The 15,019-nt window shown below is 41.6% G+C and overlaps 1 protein-coding gene across 2 annotated transcripts; it reads left to right on the top strand.

Annotated features, from left to right (window-relative positions):
* The first annotated feature begins 431 nt into the window (after positions 1-431).
* ulk1a (unc-51 like autophagy activating kinase 1a) lies at positions 432-14,983 on the top strand. 2 transcript variants are annotated; one of them, XM_049579076.1, is made up of 27 exons: positions 432-905; positions 999-1,091; positions 1,185-1,226; positions 3,126-3,158; positions 3,247-3,283; positions 4,884-5,057; positions 5,217-5,290; positions 5,378-5,479; positions 6,516-6,574; positions 7,713-7,795; positions 7,884-7,934; positions 8,038-8,126; positions 8,291-8,438; positions 8,550-8,610; positions 8,859-8,948; positions 9,883-10,008; positions 10,109-10,239; positions 10,551-10,651; positions 10,745-10,869; positions 11,142-11,257; positions 11,569-11,688; positions 12,444-12,598; positions 12,756-12,928; positions 13,020-13,138; positions 13,427-13,584; positions 13,703-13,838; positions 13,968-14,983. In XM_049579076.1, the coding sequence occupies exons 1-27, from the start codon at positions 816-818 to the stop codon at positions 14,003-14,005; spliced, it is 2,724 nt and encodes a 907-aa protein (XP_049435033.1). In that variant the 5' UTR covers positions 432-815; the 3' UTR covers positions 14,006-14,983. The 2 variants fall into 2 exon arrangements, with proteins under 2 accessions (XP_049435033.1, XP_049435032.1); XM_049579075.1 differs by having other exon boundaries at positions 434-905; positions 12,753-12,928.
* The last annotated feature ends 36 nt before the right edge of the window (positions 14,984-15,019 follow it).

Below are 15,019 nucleotides of genomic sequence, written 5' to 3'. Positions count from 1 at the left end.
CTGTATGGCCTTGAGGCAGGTCGTGAACATGTTACGATGCTGAAGGAGAGATGGTAAACGTGATGGATTTCACTGTATGTGTAATGCTGTTAAGTGTGTATTGTAATTTTTTGAATATTTCTGGGTTTTTTAAATTATTATTATTTGAGCGTTTGAAGCCCGCATGTACATTTTTGATAAGTGACCAAACTGTAATGGGGATTATGCATACAAGAGACAAAAATGCGTTGAGCTGCCAGACACCTAAAATAAAAACACCAGCCATCATAACACATGTTTTGGAAAATGGCTCCTTCTTCGTAGAGCGTTTAAAAATAAGTCGCAGCCAAATTAAGACATTGAATTGAGAGTTTACAAGGTGTCCCTGAAAGCACCATCATCATACCTCTGCTTGTCGGTCTGCGCATGCTCGCCGTGAGCTATGAATAACTACCAGCGTATGGGCAGAAAGGTGAGAGAGACAATAATAAACAGCGTTTGACAGCACTGTCGGGAGCTTCTTAACTCCAGCAGCTCCAGAAAAGTAGCAGGATTTAATTTGAATCGTTAAACAAGCTCAGCGTGACGCTAATATTTTGTTTGCACATTGTTATTTATTCCTACGCACGTTGTTTTGAACTTTTTGTGTTGACAGTGACTTCGTAATGCTGTCATCTGTATTTTCCTCCGAGTATGAATCTCGTCGCGTGTAAGGACAGTATTTTCCATCTGTGAAATGGGATTTACCGGCGCGAGGAAACTATCGTGGGACTGTACGTCTGTTTCAGTTGGACAATCAACCTCTTGATACTTGAGCGCGTTTATTTTCATCATCCATGGAGTCTGTTGGGAAGTTTGAGTTCAACAGGAAAGACCTGATTGGTCACGGTGCCTTTGCAGTTGTGTTCAAGGGCAGACATAAAGAGGTAATGTTATATCTGAGACAAATGTACCTTGTCACTGTTGATCAATGTAAAGCTGATGTATTCATATCCTGCCTTTTTTCTTGTGTTTCCAAGAAACGTGACTGGGTGGTTGCTGTGAAATGTATCAACAAGAAAAACTTGGCCAAGTCTCAGTCTCTGCTTGGTAAAGAAATCAAAATATTGAAGGTAATAAGTTGACTCTTATTGTTACCACACGTTCTGTGTCAGTGTCTCTGTGTGCCTTTTAACTAAAATGTTTTTCCCCCCCACACCCTTTAGGAGCTCAAACATGAGAATATTGTCAGACTACTTGACTATCAGGTAAAGACCTCTCCTCTCACTCACATGAGCACAGCCATATTCTCAGTAACCACACAGTAGCACATGCACACACATGTGCACTACTGGGAACTTTGCTGCCACATGTTGCGAATGTTGACATGTTGCTGCAACACTGAACGTCACCTGCTCATGTGATACATATTTGGCATTGCGGATGTTGTAGTTTTCCATGGGGCCATCGACCTCAGTGACCTGAACTTGATCTGTAGTTTATCTTGGGTGTGGGCGTGTGCTATCCTCTTCTTACCTTACTGACACCTGCCAGACAGGGTTGAGCTGATCTCTCTGTTTCTGACAGATGGCAGAGCGCAGCCGGTCAAACAATGGCTTATTTAACACAGAGTGGGTAGTGTCTCACTGCACGCACACACCAACATGCAAGGCTACTGACCTCAAATGATGCCTTCTAGGTCAGGCTGTGGGAGCCTTTTGTTGACAGCAATGTGTTCATTTGCCTGGCATTACCTCACTTATCTGTTATAGTGATACTTACTACATCATAGCTGCCATAAGGTGTTAGTTATACTGTAGTACAAGGGGTCACAATCAGGTGGGACTGGCACCCAAAACTTTGCACCCTTTTACCCTAACTCATGTCACCTCACCACTCTGTGACATTTTTATTTGGTAATGAAGCAGGATGCCAACTTAGGGGGCCCAGGGCTGGATAAGGGCCATGATGGGGTACAGTTTCAGGTCCCTGAGTTAACTTTTGTCAGGGGGCCCAGAATTTGTAGAAGTGGTGACAGTCCAAAAAAAGAATCAACCCAGTCCAAGATATGAGCTGGTGTCACCTGTTGTGTAACCTGGGGCACAGCTGCCAAGACACTGATGGATTGTTGGTATAGCTCCCAATTCCCCATCTTTCTGTATGAGATATGTAATTAATTTTATGTCATTTTGTCTTTTGAAAATGATAACAGAGCAGTACTGCAGCTTCTGTTGAGGTTTTCAAATTAAGCTTTGAATGTCTGTCTTTTGTGATGTCAATACCCTTGAAAAAATCCTCAACAAAATTCTAAATTTGAGTAAAGTGGTTCATCAGATTAAATGAGTTCATCTTTTTTATTAAATCATCTTTATTTAATGAATAGATGGTGCTGTTAGATATCTGCCCCTTTAATTCAGGTGTGGGCCTCACTTTGTGCATGGAAAGAGCGCAAGACTGCAGTGATGTTATTATTGGAAAGCTATGGCAGCAGAAAATTTTGTTAAAGAAAAGCATGTTGGGGATTTTGAAAATGATTACATCTTTCTGCAGTAAATTTTAGTTATTGGAAATATTTGATCACACACGGCAAACAATCATATGCAGCCACCTCTCGAATCTAACTCTCCAAATAGCATAATGACACACAAAAAAGCAGCATTCGAATGTTGATTTAGAATTCAAATGTCAACTTTATGAATGAAGCTTCCAAGTTTCAAAGTAAATGATAATTAGCATTTAACATGGTTTTAGCAACAGGAAATGGTAGCATGACTTTTCAGTGGTTATGAAGTGGGGCGCCACATTGGGGAAGTGTCCATAGATGATTTAAGGGGCCCAGAGGTGGACAGGGGCTATGATGGGGTACAGTTTCATGTCGTCGTTGTTGTCCCCAAGTTGGCTGCTTTCAAAATTTCTTGAAGTGCCACTGGTTATGGGCCAAAAAGAGTCATCTCAGTACAAGAAATGGTGTCACCTGTTGTATAACCCGGGGCACAGCTGCTGAGACACTTATCGATTGGTGGCATAAGTCCTTATTCTCTATCTTCCTACATTAAATATTTTTTTGACATTTTTTTTTTACACGTTTAATCAGATTAGTATAATTGTAATCCAGTCACTTTACCTTTTGAAATGATAATCAGTATTTTATCTGGTTTCATCAACAGGAAATGGGAGGATGTGTGTATCTTGTCATGGAGGTGAGTTGTGTTAGAAATTGTAACATTCACTAACAAGGCAGCAAAGCTTCAAAGCTTCTATTAAGACTTGTCTGTCTCATCTTTTCAGTACTGCAATGGAGGTGACCTGGCAGAGTATCTTCACTGTAAGTTTGCTACGTCCTGCAGGGCCTAACCCAGCTCACATCTCACTGCTGTAAAGATTTGTGTTTCACCTGGGGTCAAAGCAAAAAGGGGACATTTCACACCACTTCTAAGTGTTACATTAGAGGATCAAACTTACGGTTTGTTACTTGTAAACATGTTTGGAGCAGCTTACTGTTGTACTGGCAGGTCAGTTTGGATTTTAAGAGGCTTGGCTAAGCTTTTCCCAGTGTTTTGAGGGAATAATAGGATTTTGAGGAGGCAGGGCAGAACAACCACAGAATTCAGGTTTAAAGTTTCAGCAGGTCAGTGGGTAAATTATCACTAATACTCCCAAGTGCTTAACCCAGATAGAATTAAACCCCCAGAATTGGCTTGTGATGAGCTTTTTTTTTCGAGATTTAACAAGTTATGTAAAAACCAGTACAAAATAAGCAGCCAAAGTAACTCCCAACTTTTATTTTGTTGGCTTTCCAAAACCCTTGTGATTTCACCATCTTTCAATTCTCAGAACGAAAAAAAACACTTCTCACTAGACTCTCACACTGAAAAGGTCTCCCACCTCAAGTTTCAAACCCTGCTCAGAAATAGCACGATGCAGCTGAGGGCTTGGTGCTGATTATTCTCGGGCTGAATTTACCTCGTCAGTGTCTATTCAGATGCTGATGTGGATCATCGGTCTAATTCTGCCACCTTGCCAGCGTCTCTTATTTTGTAGACTTGCCCATTCTGCATCGCTGCCAAGGAGAGCCATCCAGCTATTAACAGCGCAACACTCAGTCACACTTGGCAAGGTTCACGGAGCAGTCACATGACCTCACCCATCTGCCACTCACTTATCCCCTGTGCTCCGGTGGAAAAACACTGCAGCTACAAATACTAAATGGGGGGAGGAAGTGCGAGCATGTCAGATGGCCTTGACTTTAATATCCAAGTGAAGCCAGGTGGTAAACAAAATTCTCTTCCACGAAGTTTGACAGCAGTGACGCTGATGTGATGAGAGTTGTGCGTCTTCACCTTGCATCATATTGGAGTGTCAGGAGACAGTGGAAGAAATGTATTCAGGAAGAGCAATCCTAGAAATCAGTTATAATTGCACTTGTATAGCACCTTTCAACTCTTCCGACCACTCAAAGTTCTTTTACACCACATATCGCATTGACCCATTTATTTGTACGTTCATACACTGGTGGCCAGGGTGCCATCTGCTACTCAGTTAACTATTCACGCACACTCACACACCGATGGCACAGCCATTTGGAGCAATTTGGGGTTCAGTATCTTGCCCAAGGATGCTTTGACATGCAAACTAGAGGAGCTGGGGATTGAACTGCTCATCTTCTGATTAGCTGACGACCCACTCTACCTCCTAAGACACAGCCGCCAGAATTATTGCTCTTTAATTATTTAGTTGCATCACTACAATCCTAAGAATGGCAAGTGAGCAGGGCCAGCAAGCTGTGAATAATTGTGGTATTTTTCACACCTTGCTTCACCTCTTTATGTGTATCTACATAACATGCGGCACGATAAATCTTCTGTTTACTGCCATACCAACTTCCTCCCAGATCATCTCATGACTTTCATCCCTCTGATTCTCAGCTAAAGGCACGTTAAGTGAGGATACCATCCGAGTATTCCTGCAGCAGATGGGTCAGGCCATGAAGGTCCTGCAGAGCAAAGGCATCCTCCACCGAGACCTCAAACCCCAGAACATCTTGCTCTGCCACCCAGAGGGCCGCAAGTCCAGCCCCAACAATATCTGCATTAAGATAGGTAATGATTTCTCTCAGGAGAGTATTAGAAGAGCTGAACGTCTGTGCAAATGCATTGATGGTGGAGTTAGTTCATTTCTGATTGTACACACACACACACACACACACACACACATACACATACCTGTATGTTCCTCACCATATTTCTCTCACCCACCAGCTGACTTTGGGTTTGCACGTCATCTCCAGACAAACACCATGGCAGCCACACTGTGCGGTTCTCCCATGTACATGGTGAGTATTAAGGTCTCTTACTCTGGTTTCATGAGGCGACAAGGTGTAATATCAGCATGTTCCTAAGCTGTATTTGTCTGGACACAGGCTCCTGAGGTCATCATGTCCCAGAACTATGATGCCAAGGCTGATCTGTGGAGTATAGGTACTGTTGTGTACCAGTGTCTGACTGGGAAGGCACCATTTCATGTAAGTGATGCTTAAAACTACACACACTCATGTAGATACTAAAACTGTAACATCACTCATTTTATGTGTTGAGGTGGATGGATTTTGTTCTGGCTCAGTACCAAGAAAGGATGGACTCATTATTGTCAACACAAAGTTTCACAACACACTGTCACACTGTCTGCTTGGTGACGCTCTTCCTGATCTCCAGTGTTATTAGTTGGAAAATGCTGGAACAGCTTGACAACTTGTTATGAAAGCATCGTGTTTACAGAGGGGGGTATGCGGAAATGGCTGCGAGCCATTTCTCCCAACCGAAAGCAAATATTGTTTCACAACCCTGGGTATTAGTTTCTACTGTTCACATGGCCGTCCACTTGATACCTTTGAACTGTTGATTGCTGCAGTTATGACTGATGTAAAGACACATGATGTTTTGTGAAGATGTTTTGTCTCTTCTTTGATGTCTTCTTCATCTGAAGTCCATTTTTATCTCCATATATAAGCTGTTAAAGAAGAAAAAACATCCTGTTAGTTTGATACTTTGTACCTATTGAGGTTGTTTACAGTACGTTGCTGTTTCCTTGAATGCATTTCTCCTGGGAATGAGAGGGAAGAGTGACTTCTGTTTTTGCCAGGCAGGTGCGTGAGTTGAGATAAGTCCAAGGGTCATTTGGAGGTTAGCTGTTGTTGCTGCTGATATTTACTTAGCTGGCTCAGCTGGCATCTTCAAGCATTCCACTTTGTCCTAGATGGGATCATCAAACACCCATATATTATTTATGTTACGATTATATGCACTGTGACATAGCTAGTCTTTTTTTATACATCCTTGTTGTGGCTCAGGCAAAAATAAATAGTAAAACTTTCCACTGACATCATTTCAAATGCTTGTTTGTAAGGATGCAGGTGCATTTATTTGCATGTGTTTGTGTGTGTGTGTGTGTGTGTGTGTGTGTGTGTGTGTGTGTGTGTGTGTGTGTGTGCGTGTGCACGTTAACAGTCATTTTTAGATTTAACTCATGTCTGTTGTGTGTCTGTGTTTGTGTGTACGCAGGCGAGCACTCCACAGGAGCTCCGTCTGTTTTATGAAAGCAACAGGACCCTCCTACCCAGGTGAGTGCACCCCTGGACAACCCCACGCCTACACACTTGTACACACGCAGTGCACACAGGAGGAGGGGGTAAACAGGCATTACAGGGAGATGACCTGTGTTCTCTGCACTCAGATGCTGATGAATGACTGTGTATTTGAATAATGTCTGGTGTGCGCACAGACAGTTTACAGACACACACATATGTGTAATTACCACTCAATAAATCCCATACCACCACTAAAAATAGCTTTAATGTGGAAGAAACAGCTACAGACACCTGACGGGGCTGATCAGCCAGATCTTTCGCAATCAGCCACTCAAACACAGTTTATATTTAAAAATCTAATTTAGTATGATGCTTAACATAGTGTCGTGTCTATGCTATATTTCTCTATATGATGTGGTTTCCACGTGTAATGTGAAACAACATCTCTGCCTTGATATCAGTTGACAAATGCCTGCACAATCAGTTCTCTCGGCTATTTATAAAGTCATTTTGAGCACTGAATCCCTCATACTCAGAATTGGACCTGGAAAGCGTTCAAAGGGATTTATGGATTGTTTTTCCACTGTTTCCGTGGTGTACTTTGTCAGCCTGTGTATTATGGCTCGTGGTCATGCTTATCTTTTGCGGTGATAAAACTGCGCGATAAGACGGGGCATGGTTTGTTGTTTTCTTGTCATTCTATATATAACCTGCTCCAAGCTGCCAGCCAGTGACCTGCGCGGCTATCGTTTTCCACATGGCCCACATAGCTCCACACAGACGTAAACAAATACACACACACACACACACGCAGAGTCTGCACTGACTCTGAGTGTCGTGATGCCCTGAGGTTTTGCGCTAGAGATTAGATTAAAAATTCACACACTTTACAGCTCGCTATGGCTTATGAAACACAAGTGACCTAAATATTATTCCTTTTAATGCCACATATATCATGCAAACACAGTGAGACAGTCAAAATATTAGCATGTTTTATTGACATGCAGGCTACACATACTGTATGACACACTGTATAAAGCTGCATACAGAGATTAACCCACCCGATGGATTTCCCCTCTCTCTAGATACTGTGTAAATTTTTGGTTTACATTACATTTGACAACCTTACCAGCTAATAAGTTGATGACAGGAAACGTTTGTATTTTCCTAGCATCCCAAAGGAAACTTCTAGTAACCTCAGACACCTGCTGTTGGGGCTGCTGCAGAGAAACCACAAAGAACGGATTAGTTTCGGTAAAGTCTCTGCCTTTTAAAAGTAACAACCTCTTTCATAATACCTTTTTTAAAACTGTCTCTTACTTCTAAATCTTTACATTTGCAGATGAGTTTTTCCACCATCCTTTCTTGGAGACGAGTTCATCCACAAAGAAATGTATGGACTGCATCTTATTTGTCTCTGCACATATTTGGATCAATAAAGGTGCTGTAGACCGGCTCCTAACAAAGGCAAATATATGTTTTTTTTCTTTTGACAGGCTCTCCAGCTCCTGTGCCCTCCTACCCCAGCTCAGGCTCGGGCAGTTCCTCAAGCAGCTCCTCCACATCCCAAGTGGCCTCCCCTCAAGTGCGTACACCTCTCTGTAGTGGATTTATGAAACAAATATCTTGGGCAAAGATGTGAAATGTAAATGTCTTTTGAACGTAATACAGTAAGCTCATATTGCATTTGTTTACTTGCAGTTTGTCATAGTTGTACTTGAACAGCAACTTTATTTTACACTCTCTCAGCATTCCGATGGAGAAATGCACCGACTTCAGCCCAAAGCACTGTATTCCCCCACACAGGACACCCCCGGCTTTCTGCTGAAAGAAATAGCCAATCAAGACAGCAGGAGTACTTCATCTTACACAGAGGACTATGTCATGGTGCCTCCAAGTAAGACATTTAAACCCCACTCTTTAGATATCTGGATTTTCTGTTTTTTGTGCGGGTTTTTCTCAACATCATCAAGAGGTATCTGACTGTTTCTATTTTACTGCTTTTTAGATGAGTGCGCGTGTGAAGGGGAAGTTGGGTCACCCACTGAGAGTTGCCTGATATACAGTGGGTGAGTAGTCACTCTGGGAGGTGCACATATCTTGTTAGTTAATTAGTATCAGGCAATAATTGCTATGAACTTGCACTGAATATGAATATGATGAAACACAGTGACAGTCATCATCTAATAGGAAAGCTTCCAAGTGTCCATTGTGGACAAAAAATGCAGAATAGATTTGTTTAAACGTGTAATGCAAAATTAATGTTAGCAAATATTATTAATTTGTGCAGACAGAGCTAACATATATTTTTCTTCAGGTGCTCACTACTGGCTGAGGGAGGTCCCAGAAATGCAGGAAAGACACCTCCACCCTCTCCACTGCCACACTCTCCCCCCAAGCCTGTTAGGTGAGAGAAAGCCTGACAAGTTCAAAAAGTTTGGTATTTTTCAATCTGGACCCTATCTTCACGTGTTTTTGTATCCAAGTGAATTTTTTTTTTGAAATTGGTCCAGTGTTGAGCTGCTGTGTAATCAGTCAGGGCATATGACACCATCAGTTTAAGTCTACTAAAAATACTTGTTTTTGCCACTGACAGGCTAAGATTATTATTCTTACTGTCTGACAAGCATCCCTCCAGAGATAGACCCTTTTGGTAAACCAGAAACTGCCCCGAAATTGCAGTTGCCAAAGCCACCAGACTCTTGTTTAGATAAACATTAATTTAGTCATCGTAAAACGCATGCCATTCAAAATCGACATAAACAAAATAAAACTCAAAAGAATCATTTTGGTTAATATTGCCATTGTTTCAACAATCACCAACTCTGGTTTGGTTGAAATAAATCTCAAATTGCCCCAGTTAGGCTATGGTGATTTCAAGGCTTTTTTTGGTGAAACAAAAATGATCTCTTTAACATGAAGCACTATCTCTGAAGGGCCCTATCCATAATGTTTTCAGACACTTGTGATAATAATTCAATAAAAATCATAATAGAAAAGACAAGCACTCATGGATGTAAATTGACGATGCAAACCATTGGTCACATGGAGAAAACATGGACAGGGCCCAGGGTGAAAAATACTCTCACACTTACCTTTACCTACTTACCTAATTATGCTTTAAAGATAAAAGTGTGCTGAAATAGATGAGTAACTTAAGTGTGAGCTTAAACCCAACAGCATTTATATCCATTTTATGTCCAATATGAGACACAATAGGTTTACAACATGTGCATTTAGTTTTTCTAATTGTCACTGTTATTTTTAATAGAGTTATAAAATCAAGAAAACTGCATATTCCTGCATTTCTAATTCATTTGCTTCCTCTTTCATCCATGCAGCAATCCTGTTGAATTCTTCAGCCGTAACTGCAGTCCCTCTGTGCCCATTCCTGTCCCAACTCAAATCCACAACTACCAGCGTATGGAACAGAAAGTGCAACCTGCTGGCCTGCACGGCTCCTCCAGGCATGCGCAGTTTCTCAGCTATCTTGTCTCTGCACCCACCCCACCTTAGTGTCTTGTCGTCACTCATTTTCTAAGTCTAACTGTGTCTCATGTCAATCAGGGCCACACTCTGCTGTGCCGGCAGCAGCTCCCCACAGTGTGGAGACTGTAGAGCTCCAAGTCCGGAGTTTGTTCTCAACTCCTCACGGCTGGCAGCTGGAGGGGCCCGACCACAACAGTCCTCCCCACTAGGTAGATATCTCAATCAGCTGTTTTTTCACCTATCTAAGGAGTGTTGAAGCAGAGCTCCTTCACAGCAACTCGCCAGGTCACACTCCTACAGCTTAACACGCTACATGGGAATTTGTCTGTGCGATGTCACTTGGTGTTGGCCACCAGGGCCAACTGGGTGTTTACAGAAATTCCACCATCTGAAATATGTCATGCTCCAGTACATTCCTGGACTTGTTTGTGGCGATGTGTTGCTATCTGATTTTCTGTACTTGCTTTGCCTCTGCCTGACTCATTTAATGGTTTAATCTTTATAATACTCTGTATTCTAGTGGGAATGACCCCAAAGACATCAGAGCAGACTCTGCCGCTCAGCACAAGAACTGGACAGCTCGCTGGCTCTCCTGACATGCAGGATGACTCCAGACCCAAGGTCAGTTTTTAAAACATCTATATTATTACATTCCATTGTGTGCATTTGTCTCACAATGCAAACATTTCAGAACTTTAATTTCCTTATCAATAGTACGTGCAACCAAGGATGCAAAACCGAAGGAGGACAGTCCACGACCTGCGATCCCATAACCTATCCCCTGCTTCCCAGACCAACCTCAATGGGAAAACAGCAAATAAAAAAGGCCCTTTTAAAAGGTCAGGACAGTATGATTACGATATATTATTATAAATATAACAGCTACTGTTATATGATAATTTAACTGCATCCTGCAAAGTCATATGAGAGTAGATTAAAATGTGAATTGTCCTGTGTTTATGTCACTAATCCAGATCTAATTGAGACTTTGTCATTCATACGAGCATCTGCTATCTGGCACACACAGGTGTCACACAGTATAAAAGATATGCCATCTGATAAATTATTAAATGCTCTCGATGGTGTTTCTCTGGCTGTATTGAATGTCCAGATCACAGAGCACAGGCAGGCAGTCTGACAAGCTACTGAAGGCGGCTGTTGGAGCGCACCTGTACGACCAGGGAAGTGATGAGAGCCTCAACTGTGAGAAAAACATGGATATAACAGGTACCACTGGAACAGATAAGACCAGTCAAATTATTTCTACTGGCACTATTTGTCTTTGTTCACCAGCATTAAGACTACATAGCTGTTGTTGTAGATTAGAAAAGATAGGTACATGTTTCATAGCCATATATAGCTAAATGACCATTTAAAGTCAGTATCACACTGTTCGCAACATGCAGAAGTTACTAAACACATATTTTGAGGTATCATGACCATGGCCATGTCATTTACTGGGCTGCAGTTCAGCTGTGTTACACTGTCCAAGGACATCTCAGCCGTTTGACTTCAACTCTTCATATTTGCTCCGACAGCTCCTCCTACTGGTTGTCATAGACGCTTCTCAGACTGTCCACCTCCTGCTGTCTTCACTCTGGGTTCTCCTTCCAAAGGGAACACTCCCCCTGATTACCTCGCATCAAGGAGGCTCTCAGGTAGGTGTTATAACTACCCCTGTATATTTATTTTCTGTTGGGGTGTTCATTTTAAACCTTTTTTTAGCTTGTGTTGTGGGAGGTTTGTGAAATGGCCCTCAATTAAATATGTTTGTGAATGAACCAGTGAGGCTTTACTTTTATTACGTACTGCTTTCTCCAGTTTAGAGTTCACTTAGACCAGTGGTTCCCAACGGCTGCATCTACGGGGTCCAGATTTCTCCGTGGTCATTAGTTCAAGGTCCACATAGTTTATTATATTCAGTGTCAAAACTGCATTGGGCCATGTTGTTGAGCTAGTTTGCGTCTCTGTTAAGTAGCTGTCCATTATTCACTCACTCTACAGCAGGAAATGGGACTTCAAAATAAAAGCTTTGTGGCAAGAATTCACTGTACTTAAAATAAAGTGTGTTTTTTACAAACTTGACACATTTGCGAGTCACCTGTGACTCATTCACTTTAGAACCACAACCCAATAGTTGGGAACCACTGATATAGACCATTTGTACCAATTAAGTAAAGTGCAGTTTTCATTAAAATTTCCAAAACACCAGCACTGGGAGCCCCTGTCACCCAAGTAAAATTAGATGTAAACCATTTGAAAGTTAATTAAGATATTAATAAGACATCACATAATAAGAGCCTCCTGGTTGTTGTAAAACTAAAACATGCAAACAGTTACTTCCATGCCCTCTTCATTACTCGTATTTCAGCTGTTCAAGATTAAGCTGTATTTGTCTCTGTCCTAAATGCAGGCACCCTCCCCTACATTAACCCAGCCTGGCCACTGAACAGTCGTCTTGCCCGTGGAGGAAACCGTAGAAACAGTGAGACTGAAGCCATGGACGCCACTCCACTCAGCAGTCTGCTCTTTCACCCTCCAGAGCTTCCTGAAGACACACTGATGGAGGTACAGACAGATACTATAACAATACTGGGAGGTGAATCCTCCAGATTGTTTTAGAGCAACAGGCATAATGAACATTTGCAGATGGACATAAAATAGACAATTTCAGATTCTACACGAACAGTTTCTGTATTCACAATATTTGTTATTTTCACAGCAGGCCCATACAGATGCTCTGAGTGAACTGCGTTTCACCTTGGCTTTTGTCAACTGCGTCATGGAGCTGGCTTCCTCCAAGGACCCGGGGCTGGATGCCATCAGCAGTCCTGATGTTTCCTTTCTAGAGCAGAGCATAGTGACTGATCAGATCAGCCTTCTGAGTAAAGAATGGAGGTGAGAGAAATTAAGCTTTTTACATTTTCTCAATGTGTTCCTACATAAATCTTCTTGGAAATGACTTATGTTTCTGATGTGCATGTTCCAGCTATGCAGAGCAGTTAGTGTTGTACATGAAGGCTGAAGAGTTCCTGTCATCAGCGCTGCACACGGCTAAAGAGAATATCAAACAAGGCCAGCTCCTTCCCTCGGCAACAGTCAAACAAGGTGAGAGCAGTGACTTTTGGTTTTGAGTACCAAGCACTCTCCTTTTGTCGACTTGACAGATGTCTGTTAAATGTTTGTAGTTTATTCTCCTTCTGGAAGAACAAGAGCTTTTGGGTGTTGTAGTCTACACAATTTTAAGCATTAATAGTGCACAGAGAGCACTTTGATTTATCCAGGTAGTCTAACTGAGTCAGAAGTGGCATTCCATTTTGACATGTGATGACAATGGTCAGGTTGTATTTGTAATAATAATAAAATGTCTTTGCATACTGTGTTTCCTTTGTGCAGTGATCAAGAAGCTAAATGAATTGTACAAGAGCTGTGTAACGTACTGTCGCACCCTCAACCATCGCCTGCAGTCCTTCTTACTTGACAAACAGAAGCTTATGGACAGCTTCAATGGACTCACAGCAGAGAAGCTCATTTACAACCACACTGTGCACATGGTGAGCTCACCTCACACAGCAGGGGATGTTATATTAACTTTAAATCAGATTCTATTCAATATATGTCCAGTGTCCATCTTTATCTTAGCCTTAATGTGTGTGTTCTCACTGTATTCAGGTACAAAGTGCTGCTCTGGATGAGATGTTCCACTATGGCACAGCATCAGTCCAACGCTACCACAAAGCCCTTTTGCTGATGGAGGGTCTGTCCCAAATCATCACTGAGCAGAAGGACATTGACAGCATAGATAGATGTATGTGGCAGCACTATGACACATAAAACCATAAGATGCTAGAGTCAGACGTTGATTCCACATGTGTTTTTGCCTAGGTCTTGACAAGATTTAATTCTGACCCAAATTTTTCAATCTTTCTGTTCCCAGGTAAGCAATGTATTGAGCGACGCCTTTCTGCTCTGTAGACGCAACAGCAGCCAGGAGCTGTACAACTGTGTCCACAGCAACTGCATTATCTTGCCTCATTCATCTGCCTTCAATACAGATGGATCCTCCCACACACATAAGCACTTTGATCTGTCTTAAGGGAATTGACCAGTGGAGCATCAGCTCTTATCCCACCAGTCAGTCTCTAATCTTCACATAAATGCACAGAAAAGACTGTAAGAAAAATTCTTGAAGACAGATTGTGATATGATTGTTGGAATACTTTGATCAGGTAAATTGTTGTCAGTATTTTTTTGTGTTGTTACAGACTGTGTGTAGTTTTGCACATATAATAATCTGATAGCTGATTTTAACTGTGTTGTACTTGAAACAAAGATCATTGAGTTGTTTTCTGTATTTGAAGTCTTGGTGTTTTGTGTACAGTAAGAGTTCACCAGCCAAGAGGAGTCAGAATACTTTGGATGAGATGACCAAATGTGTAGCAGTAATAGAAAAACTGTGCCTGCTTTTTGTACATTTTTCATCAAAGCGGAGAAGTGGATGTAATGAAAGTATGTTTTGACCTCAAATAGCATACATGTCTTACAGTCATATTGACTTACATTATAGACGGCAATACATATATTTTAGTTTTAGAGCAATTAATCCAACACCGCCCTTCCTCGGGTGGTGATGTACTGGTACTTTAACTGCATGCCACACTGCTGCTGTTTATCTGCTGTTTGTGTGTATGTGTGCGTATTATCATTATTGCATCAGCTGTTTTTGCAATGTAAAAAGATTGCGTTAGTGTGTGAATGAATTTGTACATGATTTTTGCCTGATAGGACGCTATCTTATATATTCAATATTTTGTGAAAATGTTAGCGTTACAAATCAAAGTTAGAATTTATGAAATTGCCTTTTCTACTTGTATTTCATGACTGCAAGTCAAATTTGCCAAAATGAGTTGGTACACTCTGTGTGATGAAAATAAATAATGTTTATTGTTAAAACTCTGGCTTCACTTCAAGTCTGTTTTACCTAAATGC

The sequence above is a fragment of the Epinephelus fuscoguttatus genome, linkage group LG6 (assembly GCF_011397635.1).
Source record: "Epinephelus fuscoguttatus linkage group LG6, E.fuscoguttatus.final_Chr_v1".
NCBI lineage: Eukaryota > Metazoa > Chordata > Actinopteri > Perciformes > Serranidae > Epinephelus > Epinephelus fuscoguttatus.
This window is presented reverse-complemented; position numbering and strand designations above follow the sequence as displayed.